Source organism: Rattus norvegicus, chromosome 14 (assembly GCF_021556685.1).
Source record: "Rattus norvegicus strain SHRSP/BbbUtx chromosome 14, alternate assembly SHRSP_T2T, whole genome shotgun sequence".
In the NCBI taxonomy this organism is placed as follows: Eukaryota; Metazoa; Chordata; class Mammalia; order Rodentia; family Muridae; genus Rattus; species Rattus norvegicus.
The window spans coordinates 4,733,852-4,750,544 of NC_141547.1; the positions used below are offsets into that span (position 1 = coordinate 4,733,852).

General features: G+C 42.2%; 1 protein-coding gene across 11 annotated transcripts in view; it reads left to right on the plus strand.

Moving 5' to 3' along the window:
• Positions 1-16,693, plus strand: part of Abcg3 (ATP-binding cassette, subfamily G (WHITE), member 3) — an 85,021-nt gene that overhangs the window by 42,232 nt on the left and 26,096 nt on the right. For all 11 annotated transcript variants that reach the window (XR_015636768.1, XR_015636766.1, XR_015636769.1 and 8 more), the window contains 4 exon segments: positions 253-404; positions 1,305-1,397; positions 3,646-3,893; positions 6,497-6,579. Coding sequence is in view for 7 of the 11 variants with exons in the window: in XM_087584008.1 (XP_087440134.1) it covers positions 253-404; positions 1,305-1,397; positions 3,646-3,893; positions 6,497-6,579 (576 nt within the window). In the remaining 4 variants the exon portion in view is untranslated.

The following is a 16,693-nucleotide window of genomic DNA, read 5'->3' on the forward strand; positions in this document are numbered from 1 at the left end:
CTTATGGGGGAGAGGGAGGGGAATAGGGGACTTATGGACAGGAAATCCGGAAGGGGAATAACATTTGAAATGTAAATAAAGAAATATATCCAATAAAAAACTTTTAAACTAAAAAAAAAAAACAAAAAACAAAAAACAAAAATTCCACCTGAAATGGGAATAAAGAGTATAATGTCAGGAATGAAATATTCTGACGAGAATTTCAAGGTTCTGGTGTCCAGCGACTTATCATGTCTCCTTCTCTGAACTTAGGATGTCGATGAAGGGAAGGACAGTCATCTTCTCCATCAATCAGCCTCAGTACTCCATCTTCAGATTCTTTGATAGCCTCACCTTAGTGGCTTCAGGAAAACTCATGTTTCATGGACCTGCACGGGACGCTCTGGAGTACTTCACATCTGCGGGTACGGTCGCCTGTTGCTGTGAGAGCTCCTCCATTCACAGGGCCTGCAAAGAGAACAGGGGGTATCAGGGCTGCTGTTTGACTCTTGTGCAGACTTACTGAGTGTGGGTTTCTCCACTTTAAATACCGGTGATTAATTTGGTGACAGGATGTTTTGTTAATTTAACAGTCTGGCTTGTTGTTCAGATCTCTTCTTTGGCCACAGGACCGGTTATCCACCATTTGAGTAGCTCCGGAAAGGCCGGGTATCACAGTCTTCCTGTTCACACAGCAGATGGTAGTTGTCAGTTTCCCCTAGTGCGTGACCCACCTCTGAGGTGCTGCTGAGTTGTTACTAACTTATTGGTGACTTTGTAGTTTGGGTTCAGGCCTTGCTTGGGGACTATAGAGACTTAAACTGATTTCATGTTTCTGCTCTGCCTGTTTTCTACAGAGTCAGATTGTATGGTGAGGTTTTTTTCAAAGATTCATGCATTTAGCTTTCTCTTTTAGAAGCATGAATGCAGTTGTGGAGGCTTCTCTGCCTCCTAGAGGATAGGCTTAGCTTTTTACTTTCCAGCACTCTTTATTTGTTATCAGTTGATCATTGTCATTGAAAATGTACAAGGCTGGTGAGTCTGTGGTGTCCCATAAAATTTCAGGCTGAGTTCAAATGTTTCACAGGAAGACTTTGCATGTATATCATACACATAAACATATATGTTATCTATATATTAGACAGGAAAGAGAGATTGCTGAAATATTATATTAATTTCCATATGAATGGATATATATATATATAAAACAAATTAGTGAAGGGGAACAGGAAGAGGAGGAAGACGTTAGACTGTGTCCTCCCTCCACTTCCCCACTCTCTGAGAGAGTGTCCTCAGGCTGTGTTCTTTGACTGCATTCTTCGTAGGTTACCAATACGAGTCCCACAACAACCCTGCAGACTTCTTCCTGGACGTCATTAATGGAGGTTTGTGTGACACAGAGGAAGATGGCCATGAAGGTTGGTGAATCTCCTAGAGTCGCACAAGTTTGCCTAACTGATTTCATTTAAACAAAACAAGGGTTCATTGGAATATAGCTTTTTATGTTAATTAAAATTAGCTGGTAGACTTTGCTGTTGGTCAGTGCTGGGTGCGTTTGATATTATTTATGAAGGAACATTTCTCTGACATTGTCAGCAGTCATGACATCTGTTAGAAAGTGAATGCACTCATTGCTTTGCATATTATTCTCGTACTGCCTTAGATTAGGTTTGCTGAGGTGGCCAGGCCGGCCTCATATCTGTGCTCTTTCTGCCTCACCTCCCAAGTACAGGAATTACAAGGTTTAACAGCTTATCACAGAAAGTCACCTGAGAGGAAGAAATCTCAATTAAGAAAATGCCCTCATAAGGTTGGGCTATAGACAAGTCTGTAGAGTATTTTCTTAATTACTGATTGATTTGGATAGGCCTGACCCTATGAGTTGGTCCTGGAGCAGGTAGGCCAGCCCTAGGGCAAGAGAGTGGAAAAGCTGGCCCTGCCCCTCACCAGGGAAGTACAGTAGATCTGGCCAGGCTTAGGAAAGGGTGAGCCTGCCCTAAGGGTGGGAGAGCAGGAGAGCTGGTCTTGCCCCCTCTGGCTGCAGCACTCTAGAGAGTGGGCCTTGTATCTCACCTGGACACCACAGTAGAGCTAATTCTGGTGGCCTGGGGGGCTGGTGAGCTGGTTTTTAGGGCATGAGAGTGGGAGAAGTGGCCCTGTCTCTCACTGGTTACAACACTGGGTGAGCTGGCTCTGGTAGTGCTCACCCTGGGGATGAAGATACCAGAGAGCTGGTGGGCTGAGCGCTCAGTTACCACAGAGGCCCAGACCCAGGGCCCACCCCAACCTCTGCTCCATCGTTGACCTGCTGGAGCTTGTGAAAGGGCTGCTCTTGTAGATCCAAAACTACAGGATCTCCATGACACAGGGCAACAGCAAGATATCTGAGAGAAGTCCCTGTAACAATTGATCACGCAGCAGAAGCCAGAGGCCTCAAAACAGACCAATGACTCTTTGCAATGGACGTTTGCAAGAGGGTGTTCTGTGTGACAAACTGTGACACATTGTAATTTAAGAAGGAAATTTGGCATTTTATACATTTGAGTATACATTTGCATGTAGCAGAAAGCAGGGACCAGACCTCTGTATTAAGAAACATAGATCTGTATGAGAATTCTTTATTAAGAATTAGGGTCCAGAAGGGAAAAGGCCCTTCAGTTGCTCAATCCGTGGGATAATAAGAGTCATCAGGTCAGTTAGTGTATTAGTCATGGTTTTCTAGAGTCACAGGACCTAAGGAATGCTTCTGTATATCAAGGAAATTATTGTGATGACTTACAGTCTGTAGTCCAACTAACCCAACAATGGGCAGCTGTGAATGGAAGTCCAAGAATCTTGTAGTTGCTCAGTCCCCACAAGGCTGGGTGTCTTAGCTGCTCTTCTCTAGAAGTTGAGTTCCAACAGATGTGCTGACCAGTAAGTGCAAGCAGTCAAAGAAGAGTGAGTCTTCCATCTTCCAATGCCTTATGTAGGCCTCCAGCAAAAGGTGTGGCCCAGATTAAGGTCTGTACCACCAGGCCTGGGTCTAAAACTTGCTTTGTCCCAGGCTGACCTTGAACTCAGAGATCTCTTTGCCTCAATCTCCTGGGATTAAAGGCATGTACTACTGTGCCTGGGCCTAAGCTTTTCATGGTCACTATGCCTCAAGATCTCCAGGCCAAGATCACAGAAACCTGTGCCTTCCAGCCTCAAGATGGGGATCACAGTTGTGCCTTCCATTTCTGTTCATTCTAGATGTAATCAAATTGACAGCCAGGAATAGCCATCACAGTTAGGGATGCTCTTCTAATTACTGTAGCAATTGATTCATTCTTACATTTTTGTGGGCTGAGGACATAGGTCAGCCAGGAGAGTGCTCGCCTCGCAAGCACAAAGCATGGAGTTTTATTCCCAGCCCTGCATAACTGGGTATGAAGGTGCACGCCAGTAATCACAGCATTTGAAACAGAATCAGGCGGACCAGTAGAAGTTTAAGGTCACCTTTGACAACATAGCAACTTCGAGAGAGGCCTAGGTTACATAAGACAGTCTCAAAGAAAAATCCATACCTAATGAACGTGAAAAGACAACATAAAATACAGTTAGGAATTCGACATGCTATTCATCAGAAAAATCAGTTAAATTACTTTCTGCTGTTTCTTGTCTTTGTCCACATTCATCACAAAGCTGGAAACTATGAAGAACTTTTTGAGAGAAAATATCAAGCCACAAAAAAATTGGCCAATATGTATGCCCAGTCCCGCTTACACAGTGACACAAGAGCCAGACTGGATCAACTTTTGGGGCAACAGCAGCTGGACAGGAACTCAGCTGTGGAGACCACATGTGTCACCCCTTTCTGGCATCAACTCATGTGGATTACCTATCAATCATTCAAAAATATCCGGGGTTTTCTACTGGTCACTGCGAAACAGGTAATCTGATGAATTACTTTAAATGTATTGTGAAAAACTCAATTGGGAACAATTTATGTCTGTGTCAGTGACTTCTGGGTCACACTTGCCTTCTGCTATTGTCCATGTGTTTGTTGTTCCACTGTTCTTGCCATGCAGAAATGTTCACGGTGCAAAGAGAACATGATTAACTTCATACTTATGGAAAAGGTGTATAGTGGTCGTTTTTCACTTAGAAGAACTATAATGGCTAATCCAAGTAGGACATTTGATTCAGCGGTTGCATGAAGTAATGAGAGGCACACTTGGGAGTTCCTCTCAGCTGTATTCTTTACTTCACCAGTGCATCCTCAAGTTCAAGTACAGGCGTGAGTAAAGTGAGTACAAAGGATTTTTCGAGGCGCAACCTTCCATGTGGGTAGGTGGATGGTAACTCCACAAACAGATAAAATTCGAAGCATGCCAGTTGAAAGAACGGACTTTGGAGAAAGTTTAACTGGAGAAAGGGTGGAGATGGCCAGAGAAAGGGAGGGAAAGAAGAGTTGATCTGTAGCTGAAATCAGTCCGTGAGGAAACAATGCCATTGAACCCCTCTGAGGGGAGCCTGTGCGTCTACTGCCTGAGCGATGAGTCTGTTGTGGAGGGCTGATCTCTTCTTTAGGAGCTGGTGTTTAGAGCAGTAGCTACTCAGAGACCAGTTTATACACAGTGCACCCAGACCTAACAAGACTCCTCCCTGTCAGCTGGGAACTGTTATGAGGGCACTCTCTGCTTTTCTTTAAACTGTCTCTCTAGCAATGGTCATCCTTCCTTAAAGTGTTTGTTATTGTAACATGAATCATGAATGTCACAGAAATGTAGTTCTCCCTGTTTACTTGGGCCAAAGCAAACTCATTTATGTATTTCGTTGATGGTGACTGTGCCAACGATGATGGTTCTATGGTGTTGTCTATTGATTTCAGGGTCTTCGCCATTAGAGGGTAAGCACTCTGCTGTGGGTCTGCATTTCCGTTCCTGTGCAATCATAATAATCAGTTCACCTTGTTATATCATGGGTTTTACTTTATTATCACACTTGTAGCTTCTGTTGAATACGGATGGCCAGTTGTTGGCTGCGATGAAACCCCACCTAGTTCTTAACACATCTACAGCTGTTTTCATATTTCAATGTTGCGGCCTTCCTTGTGTGTATGTGAGTATGTTGTCATTCGAATTATACTGTCAGTTGCTTCAAACACATTGGTCTTTATACTTAGACTTAGATATCATAAAAGGGGCATTCTTATATTGTATCTCATTGGGTAAAAAGGGTCTGACATTATTTGGAATCAAGTGAGTATTTACACTCATAAAATTGCGTCAAAACTTGTTGAACAATGAGGCAATAACATGACGTAAAAAGTGTGTGTGTATGTGTGTGTGTGAGTGTGTATGTGAATGTGAGTATGTGTCTTTGTATGTGACTGTGAGAGTGTCTGAGTGTATGTGTGAGTATGTGAGTGTATGTGATTGTGTGAGTGTGTATGTGAGATTGTGTGTGTATGTGAGTGAATGTCTGTGAGTATGTGAGTGTATGAGTGTGTGTGAGTGTGTATGAGTGTGAGTGTGTGTGTGTGCACATCTTATCAAGGCTAGGAATTGGGGACTACATTTTTAAATTTGTATTTACTCAATTTTATGCATGGCAGCATCTTATCTGCATGTATAACTGTGTCATTTGCATGCCAATGGAGGTCAGAAGAAGGCATCAGATCTTCTGGAACTTGACTTTCAGGTGCTTGTGAGAAGTCTTTCGAGTCCTCTGCAAGAGCAGCAAATGTTCTTAACAGCTGGGCCAGACCTCCAAGCCCTGGATTTGGGTTTTCAGTCTAAGTTATCATCTTTCATGAAAGAATATTTTCCTTTAGATTATAATTTCTTGTCTTTAAAAAGTAACGACATGAATAATAGAATATCTCAGATGAGTTGCAGCATCATGTCACCTCACCCCTTAGCTAAGTGAAGCCTGTTTTAAAGCCATTTGACCCTCTGACCAGAAGCTGTGCAGCCTTTCTATGAGCTGTCTGCACAGAGTACATGGGGAGCTGAGGGTTAGCAGGAGAGGGGTGAGACTCATTGAGCACAGGCCCCCTCTGCTGATGTGATGGAGCTGCCCTGACAGAGATGATGGACAGCAGAAGCACTGGGTGCTGCAGAGCTGGCCATGGAATGCAGGCTGGCAGCTGTAATGCTCCGTGTTGCACAGGCACAGACTTCCCAGAGGTTCCACATGTAAGGACAAGCTCACCCCCACTCAGCACACAAATGCACTGTTAGAAACTGTGTCACGAGTGGATTTTAATTTTATTATTTACCTTCACTCACCAGTCCCCCTGGGGTACAGGGAGAAACCTTCTCTTTTCCAGAGTCTGTACTGTTAGGGCCTCAGATTGCAGGGCCCTCAACTTTCCATTTAACATGCTATCAGTCTATAAACATGCATGTTTTGTATACTCCCAGGATTCTGGTCAAAATATGCTGTCAGGTATGATTAGAAACCACATATCTTAAAGTAATGGACAACGTGTTGAGTACTTTCTACGCCTAATGGAAACTTCCCTTTGTTCTCGTTTTCTCTTCGATAGGCTGTTATCACAGCCACGCTGGCAGCACTGGTAGGCATCGCTTTCCAGATCCTGAAAAATGGTTGTATTGAAGTATACATAAGGTAAGCAAATTTAGGTCCTGATTTTGAGACAGTGCTGTCATTTTTGTCAAGCTTATTTATATATCCATTCAGACTTGGAATTCGTGACGAGTAGGCGTTCATTAGGTGGTCGGGTGTGCTGTACATTGAAGGCCGGCCGGGAGAGCTCACGTTTCCTGTATTTGTGTGTGGATCCTATACATACCATGCCATCGTTCACATTTTTAAATCCTCATCTTATATATTCCATCCCTGCCACATTTTCCCTCCCTCCGCTCCCCCCAGTCTCTCGGCCTACCACCTCTCTCTCCCAGATGCACCCCCATCTCTTCTCCAAAGAAAGAGCAGGCCTCCCAGTGACACCAACCAAACATGGAATAAAAAGCTTCAAGAAGACTTGTCATATACCCTCCTATCATGGCTAGATAAGGCAGCCCAAAAGGAAGGAACGGTTTTGGTGTATGTGACTCTAGCCACAATCTAAACATAAGGGCAATTCTTCACCTTCCTACATGGAGTCCCATAGTTCTGGGAGAAGATACACACACACACACACACACACACACACACACACAGAGAGAGAGAGAGAGAGAGAGAGAGAGAGAGAGAGAGCGCAAAACAAATTACTCTCAATTCCTGGCAACCACCACTCTATTGTCTGTCTTTGAATCTGACTAATATGGGACCCTGAATTGGAGTCATGATGCATTTGTTGTTTGTTATGGGTTTGATTAGGTCCTTCTTTGTTCTGGCTGACTTCATTCCATTAGTGTAATGTCTTCAGGACTCATCCAAAGGGCATGTGTGGGGATTTCTCGGACTCTATAGGGCAGAATAATTGTATTTGTGTGCACATGCAGTTGCTTCTCATTCGTCTTGCCTGGAAATGTGTTTTTTTCTTACCTTTGCCTATTATGAAAGATGCTGCTGCATGGGCAATACATGTGTTTAGGCCCTGGAAGTTTGACCTCATGATAGAGGGCTAGAGTTGACACACCATAAGGCCACTGTGTTATTTGAGGTACTGATATCCTGTCTCCACTCCACTGTACTGTTTTATATTCTTACCAGCAGAACACAAGAGCTGAAGTATGTCTACATTCTCATACAAACATATTCTTTCTTGCTTAGAACAAGGAATTGTTCTAAGCATCCAATGCTTTATGAATTCTTTGTAGAACCCCTTTTCCCATTTTAAATTAGAATATTTTCTTTTCATTCCAAATTTATTTATTTGTTTGCTTATTTATTTATTTAGTGTGTGTATGTGTGTGGGCATGTATGTCCTACAGTATGGATGTGGAAGACAGAGGACAATTCACAAGAGCTGATCTGCCCACCACTTGGGTTTCAGGGATTGCTTGTAGGTCATCAAGCTTGGCATAGTTATCTTACCTTCTAAACCATCTCACTGGACTTGGATTATTCTTTGCTATTGAGTTACAGTCATTTTTGTTTCTGAAATATGAACCCCTCACCACATACATGATGCACACACATTTTCTCCCCTTCTGTGTGTTGCCTTTTTAGTCTGTTGATAGTGCCCTTGGTGCAGGGATGGCTTTAGCTTACCTATCTATTGTGGATTTGGGGTCAGTTTTCCTGAATACACTTGATTTGTTTGAATGTGAGTGTTGGGTAACAGATTGGATTCAGTTAGTCTGACTTCTCAAATAGCTGTCATTATTATGGTTGTTGTCTAGTTTGAGTTATCATGTGGCCTTAAAGATATCCTCTGTTTTTAATTGGATATTTTCTTTTTTACATTTCAGATGTTATCCCCTTTCCTGGTTTCCCCTCCATAAACCCCATATTCCTGCTTCTATGAGGGTACTTGCCCACCCAACCACCCACTCCCTCCCACCTCCCCACCCTGGCATTCTCCTACACTGGAGCATCAAGCCTTCACAGGACCAAAGGCCTCTCCTCCCATTGATGCCCCACAAGGCCCTCCTCTGCTACACATGGGGCTGGAGCCATGGGTCCCTCCATGTGTACTCTTTGGTTGGTAGTTTAGTCCCTGGGAGCTCTGGTTGGTTGACATTATTGTTCTTCCTAGGGAGTTGCAAACTCTTTCAGCTCCTTCAGTCCTTTCTATAACTTCTCCATTGGGAACCCCATTCTTGGTCCAATGGTTGACTGTGAGCTCTCAGGAGACAGGTATATTAGGCTCCTGTCAGCATGCACTTCTTAGCATCTGCAATAGTGTCTGGGTCTTGTGACTGTTTGTGGGACCAAGTGTGAGAGTCTCTCGATAGCCTTCCCTTTGGTCTCTGCTCCAAACTCTGTTTCCTTATCTCCTCCTATAAATATTTTGTTCCCCTTCTAGGAAGGACTGAAGCATCCACACTTTGGTCATCTTTCTTTTTGAGCTTCATGTAGTCTGTGGATTGTATCTTGGGTATTCTGAGCTTTTGGGGTAATATCCACTTATCAGTGAGTGCGTGCCATGTGTGTTTTTTTGTGATTGGATTACCTCACTTAGGATGATATCTTCTAGTTCCATCCATTTGCCTATGAATTTCATGAAGTCATTGTTTTTAATAGCTGAGTAGAACTCCATTGTGTAAATGTACCACATTTTCTGTATTTATTCCTCTGTTGAAGGGCATCTGGGTTCTTTCCAGCTTTTGGCTATTATAAATAAGGCTGCTATGAACATAGTGGAGCATGTGTCCTTGTTGTATGTTGGAACATCTTTTGGGTATATGCCCAGGAGTGGTATAGCTGGGTCCTCAGGGAGTACTATGTCCACTTTTCTGAGGAACTTCCAGACTGATTTCGAGAGTGGTTGTACCAGCTTGCAATCCCACTAACAATTGAGGAGTGTTCCTCTTTCTCCACATTCTTGCCAGTGTCTGCTGTCACCTGAGTTTTTGATCTTAGCCATTCTGACTGGTGTGAGGTGGAATCTCAGAGTTGTTTTGATTTTTATTTCTATGATGACTAAAGATGCTGGACATTTCATTAGGTGTTTCTCAGCCATTCAGTATTCCTCATTTGAGAACTCTTTGTTTAGTTATGTACCCCCTTTTTAAATAGGGTTCTTTGATTCTCTGGAGTCTAACTTCTTGAGTTCTTTCTATATATTTGATATTAGCCCTCTATCACATGTAGAATTGGTAAAGATCTTTTCCCAATCTGTTGGTTGCCATTATGTCTTAATGACAGTGTCCTTTGCATTATAGAATCTTGGCAATTTTATGAAGTCCTATTTATTGATTCTTGATCTTAGAGCGTAAGCCATTGGTGAATTTCCCCAGTGCCCATTTGTTTGAAGATTTTTCACCACATTTTCTTTTATTAGTTTGAGTTATCTGGTTTTATGTGGAGGTCATTGATCCATTTGGACTTAAGCTTTGTACAGGGTGATAAGCAGGGATCAATCTGTATTCTTCTACATGCTGACCTCCAGTTGCACCAGCACCATTTGTTGAAAATGCTATCTTTTTTTCCACTGGATGGTTTTAAGTCCTTTGTCAAAGATCAAGTGACTAAAGGTTTGGGTTCATTTCTGGGTTTTCAGTTCTATTCTATTGATCTACCTGCCTGGCTCTGTACCAATACTATACAGTTTTAGGGCACTATTGCTTAGTAATACAGCTTGAGATTAGTGATGGTGCTTTCCCCCAGAAGTTCTTTTATTGTTCAGAATAGATTTTGGTATCCTGGGTTTTTTGTTATTCCCAATGAATTTGCAAATTGCCTTTTCTAACTCTGTGAAGAATATGATAGTACACTTAAGTAACCCCAAAAATCCCACCAGAGAACTCCTAAACCTTATAAATAACTTAAGCAAAATGATTGGATACAAAATTAACTCAAAGGAATCAGTAACCTTCCTCTACTCAAAGGATAAACAGGCTGAGAAAGAAATTAGGGAAATGTCACCCTTCACATTAGTCACAAATAATATAAAATACCTAGGTATGCCTCTAACCAAGCGAGTGAAATATCTGCATGAAAAGATATCCTTTTATGTTAAACTACAGCATGTGCCGAACATATTTTGTCAGCAGCAGCACCTTTGTCAGAATTCTCACTGAAATTTATGTAAGGCAAATGATTTGCTCAATGCTGTGTGCAAAACAGAGCAGGGTACTTCACAATGGCCTGAGAGTTTTGACAACTAAAGAAACTTCAGGACTCCTGAGAATGGAGAGCAGCAGAGACCACCAATACTGCCCACCCCTGCCCGCATCCCTGTCCCAAGAGGAAACTGTATATGGCCTTTGGGAACCAGAAGATAGGGGCACTCGAACGGCAGAACCAACAGAACCAAAAGTTGGTCCTTTGATAAAATCAACAAGATAGATAAACCCTTAGCCAGATTAATGAGAGGACACAGAGAGTGTGTCCAAATTAACAAAATCAGAAATGAAAAGGGAGACATAATTACAGAATCAGAGGAAATTAAAAAAATCATCATATCCTACTTACAAAAACCTATATTGAACAAAAGTTGAAAATCTGCAGGAAATGGACAATTTCCCAGATAGATACCAGGCACCTAAGTTAAATCAGGAACAGACAAACCGTTTAAACAACCCCATACCTCCTAAAGAAATAGAAGCAGTCATTAAAAGTCTCCCAACCAAAAAGAGCCCAGGTCCAGATGGGTTCAGTGCAGAATTCTATCAGACCTTTATAGAAGACCTCATAGCAATACTGTCCAAACTATTCCACAAAATTGAAACAGATGGAGCACTACCGAATTCCTTCTCTGAAGCCACAATTAGTCTTATACCTAAACCACGCAAAGATCCCACAAAGAAAGAAAACTTCAGACCAATTTCCCTTATGAATATCGACGCAAAAACACTCAATAAAATTCTTGCAAACCGAATCCTAGAGCACATCGAAACAGTCATCCAACATGATCAAGTAGGCTTCATCCCAGGCAGGCAGGGATGGTTTAATATACGGAAAATCATATTTTGTGGCATATGAGCTCCTTTGGCTCCACAGCCCTATAGGGTTGAGATGGCAACAGAATAGGGAAACAGTGGCATTAAAAGCAATAATTAGACCCAAAAATTCATCCTGTGCATAGGTCTTAGTTAAGGTTTTACTGCTGTGAACAGACACCATGACCAAGGCAACCCTTTAAAGAGCAACATTTAATTGGGGCTGGCCTACAGGTTCAGAGATTCAGTCCATTATCATCAAGGTGGGAGCATGGCAGCATCCAGGCAGGCATGGTGCAGGAGGACCTGAGAATTCTACATCTTCATCTGAAGGCTGCTAGTGGAAGACTGGCTTCCAGGCAGCTAGGATAAGGGTCTTAAAGGTCACACCCACAGGGACACACATATTCCAACAGCGCCACACCTCCTAATAGTGCCACTCCTTGGCCCAAGCATATACAAACCATCACATCATACTAACAAACATCTGAAATTATTTTCCCCGAATGCATCTGTAGTCTGATATACATTGGAGCATTACACACAGTAACCAAGTTAAGGGATTTAAGTGTCTGCCAACGGAAAACTGGCAAAGAAAATGAGAATTGTAGTGTGCTTATCTTGAAAATGGGAATTTCAACAATAAAGGATAGAATTGAAGATTTAAAGAACATCATGCAAAGTAAAGTAATCTAAGGACACAGAGAGGCAAGCACACGTTTCACATACGTGTGGACTATAAAGCTCCAGGCAGCCTGGTTGACAGTGGCAACTGCCAGAGGCAACTGCCAGAGGTGTGCATGGAAGAGACACATATGGGCTGAGAGTACAAAATCCATTAACCTGGAGAAGTAACATTCTCTTCCACTGAAACAAATTGTATGGCACATTCAATCCAGCAAACACAATGTATTTCAAATGAGGTACCATAGAGATGTAGAGGTGGGTATCACTTCATTTAGTTTCACTAAATTATTTCACAGAAGTTTTCATGAATTATATTTTTTTATACTTTATACATTTAACTATGATTTGTTTATCTATAATTAAAATATTTTAAAAATCAGATCAGTAAGTAGATGTGGCACAGAGTTAACTGTAGCCTGGGCCACAGGGTTCCCCTTTCTAAATTCTTAGTTTTGTCAGTAAAAAAATGAAAACACAGATGGGACCTGGAGGAAAATTTATTAGAGCGGAGGGATACCTGCTACCTGAGATTACCTTTGTTGGGGAAGGGAAGAGTGGAGAGAGAGAGGAAGGGAGGGAGGGGAGGGAGGGAAGAAAGGTGGGGAGGGAGGGGAGGAAGGAAGGGAGGGGGAGGGAGAGAGAGAGAGAGAGAGAGAGAGAGAGAGAGAGAGAGAGAGAGAGAGAGAGAAACAGATGAGCCTTGAAAAGCAGAATTGGCTCCTGAAGAGATGAGGAAGAGCCCAGGCCTGCTGCTTTGTTCTGTCATGGGTGCCTGGGTCCTCTGCTTTTATTTGATTCTTTAAAGCAGGACCAAAGTTGTAACCTGACAGGCCCAGGATTGTCCTGTAGCCCAGGCTAGCCTCAGTCTACAGCAGTCATCCTGCCCCTGCCTCCCAAGTTCTTCTCTCTAATAAGGTCTCCTTATCTGATCTGGGTATCCATCCACTATGTACCTATGTAAGGAGAGTCAATGACCCCTGACTGTCATATATGTCAGGATGTTAGGACCCCAATCACACCATTTGCCTTAGAGGAATCTGACACGTGTGTCCAGGAGACACATGACAGCAGGGTGCTTTTATTCCCTTCTATTCAGTATCACATGAACTCAAATTATTTCTTCATAAATATGCATGCCTGAATTCATTTTTTTTTTTTGCACTCTTAGATTTTAAAACTTTTCAGGAAGATGGTTGTCCTATTTTAGGAATAGTCATCTTTAAGGGTCATCCTTAATAATCATCTATGACAACTCTGTGGCGATGTCTCCAGCTGTTGAGAGGGGATTCCCTCTGCTGGCTCATTCTTCTTCATCTGTGAAAGCAAAGTGGCTAATTGAATGAAAGCCCCTTGGATGTTGGTGCCTGCGCCGCCAGTGTGTGAATATCGGGCGTAGGTCTGCGGGATTGAAAGAAACCACATACACAGGTCATCCCTTTTCAGCTAGTGCCACCAAGGCTTTACTGAGATCGCCTTATATACCAGAGGCAAAAGCCATGGAAAACAACAAGGCAGGTGAAAATCCCTAACCAGGAAAACAGGAAAAGTCTGTGGGGTGGAAAGTCCTGGGTCCAATCAGGGGCATAAACAACTTCTTAAACAACAACAAGCTGGAAGGCTCAGTGGGGAGGAAGGGTGCCATCGAAAATTCCAGCCCCAAATCAGGGGCTAAGAGCAGCTCCCAAGGGTGTAAACAATTTCTTGCTATAGCAGGCTAAAAGGCTCAGCGAGGGGGGAGGGAAACACCAAGGTAGGGCCCCCTCTTTTATTTTTTTTAAGTAGTGCCTGTCTTAGGATCAATCTGGGGTTCCAAAACTCTCGTCTCTGAAAATCCTGCCAGCCTCAGGATTTCTGTCTGAGGAGAGTATGGTCTCAGAAGGTTGCCCGTCTTTGGCTAACTATTTGTCGTACAAACTGAACCTAATTTGGGCCCATGGATTATTCCTGGCCAATGAAAACCAAACCTGTTTGGTTTTAGCCTGAGACTGGATCTGTTGGTACTCTAAAACAACCCAAGGGCAGATGCTTAGAGCGAGCAATCAAGATAAGCATTCATCCCCAACAGCCTTGCTGCTACTAAGGACCTTAACAGGTTTTACACACATAGAATGATAAAAGTTAGAACAAGATAAAACATGGGTTTCCCAGAGGAAGTCCAATTGAGAGCAGTTTGTTGGTTGAGATGAAGAATGACCAACTGAATCTGAATATTAATGCTATTTTGCACAGTCAATGCCATGGTGTCTTTTATAGACTGTATCCATAGTCCCACAGTTCCAACGACAGCTATCGACTGAGACATGGCCACACCGGCCACTGTAGCAGCAGTGGCTGAAATGGCAATGGCAGCAATGACTGTTGCAGTAATGGCAAAGTCTTTTTTTATGCCTATAGAGTACCACTGGGCATCAGCCTTCACCCAGAGGTATGGGGATCACACCAGAAACTCGAACAATTCATGTAGCATCTTCTTGTTCTCAGTAATTGTTCGGTAGGATAGGACCTGCAAGAACAATTGAGAATCTCCTCTCTTGACACTGCCTTAGTCCCACTCCAAACCAAAGGAAAAGGGGTGCCAACACACATGGCACAGATTTTAGAAAATTTTTTCTCTCTTCTCAGTTGACCAATTGTCTTAAATATTGAAAAGAAATACTCAATCTTTTGTGGAGCAGCAGCTACTCCCAAAAATTTAAAGCATGTTGTAAGCTTGTAGTAAAATTAAAATGTCTATATAATGAATAATATACACTGAAAGATTCAAAGTCTTCTTGTATTGAAGCAATGACAAAAAATTTTTTTACATGATGTAGGGTCAAAAGTGATTCAAGGCAAAACTTGCCAATGGTATCACTTCATGGGCTCTCCAAAATTACAAGCAAGCTCACTAAATGAAACTCTTTCTTAGTCGCCAGGATGTAAAGAAAGAGCATAAAAACAATCTTTTAAATCTATAATAATTGTATATGTATTTCTTGAAATAGCAGTTGGGGTGAGCAAACAGGCTGTAATGTTCTTATAAGTTCCATAGCCTCATCAACCTTTTGTAAATCTTGTAACAATCTCCACCTGTTTGAATTTTTTTAATTACAAATATGTGTGAGTTAGAATCTTGAGCCGTCTGTGATCAAACTGTAAACTGTAGCCAATGTAACACTAGAAATCTTTAATCACAATCTTTAAGTTTCCTTTTAACACCAGAGCACAACCATAACTTTGGAAAACAAAACTCAACCTCCAACAAACCATCTGTTCTCCAAAATCCAGTCTGTCCAAAACACCAAGTCTATTCCTCATGTTTTAAAGTTTGACTGCCAATTCTTGCATATGAATGGACGATGGCGTAGGCTCTAATTCCTCAACAAAGAGACATTGCCCTAAATTTTTATGTCTGGTTTCTAGGATAAGAATTCTATTAAAATATTATTCTAATTTAGACCCGTTTCCCTGTGTTGGCTCATGTCACATGTTGTCTAAAATTACTCTATCCTAATTATGAGGTTTAAGCCAACTTTATGTTACCAATGTTACAAATTTTTAACCATACCCAATAACTTAAAAGCCAGTAACCTTTAACCAAGAAAGGTAGAGCGTATTATACATTTAAAACTAATCAGAAACAAAAAATGAAGTGGCTACACATCTCTTTAATATTTAAATCAATCACCATTTTTACTTTTTGTAGCTGTAGTTTTAAGAGAAACACCTTGTCACCTGTTGAGTCTAATAATCACTGTCAAAGATTTTTCTAAGAGAAACAGCCATCACTTCCATTACCATAGAAACTGTGAAGCTCTTGGTGCCTTTAGGATTGACTAGTGTAAACATTTAGCCAGCCCCCTGGGAAGCTTGCCTAGCAGACTTAGGCTCCTAGCTACAGATGCAGGCTCCAAAAGCTAATTGAAACTTTTTATTTATTTGTTCCTTTCTTGAAAGGAGTTAAAACTACATCAATGGGTGAATCAACTGAAAGCCCCCCAGAGAGAATCTTCCCTCCAGAAGGGAGATCCCCTAGCCCAATGACCAGTCAGAGTCCACAGGCTGCAATCTGCAAGAGGGTTTATTTTGGGGTACACAGGTACCTGCGGGCGTCCCAGTCAGCTTGAGAGGACTGGCGCGCCTAGCAGAACCAGGGACGGGTTTTTATAGGGTATTGGGGAGCAGAAGCAGGCTTACAGAAGCAGATGCATGGTTGGTGGATTCAAGTGAGGCACGGATGTATGGTTACACCCAATTGGCTATTTTAAATATATTTAAATGAGATTGTCACACAGCAAGAGAATACGTGTAGGTTGGGGCGTCTGGAATGTCAGGAGCTAGGGGTTATCTCTTGTTAGGTGGCCCATAAAGCAATACCAATAATTTAGACTGGTTTCTGTATTTTGTTTTCTTTTATGGTCTGTTTCTTCTAAATGATGGGTCAGCTTGTCCCACAAAGCTTGGACACATCTGAACTTTCCCAAGCTTATTTTAGCTCTGAGTCTGTGTATCTAAACACTTATTTTTTATTTCTATAGTTGAGGGCCTTGGGCTTGTACAAT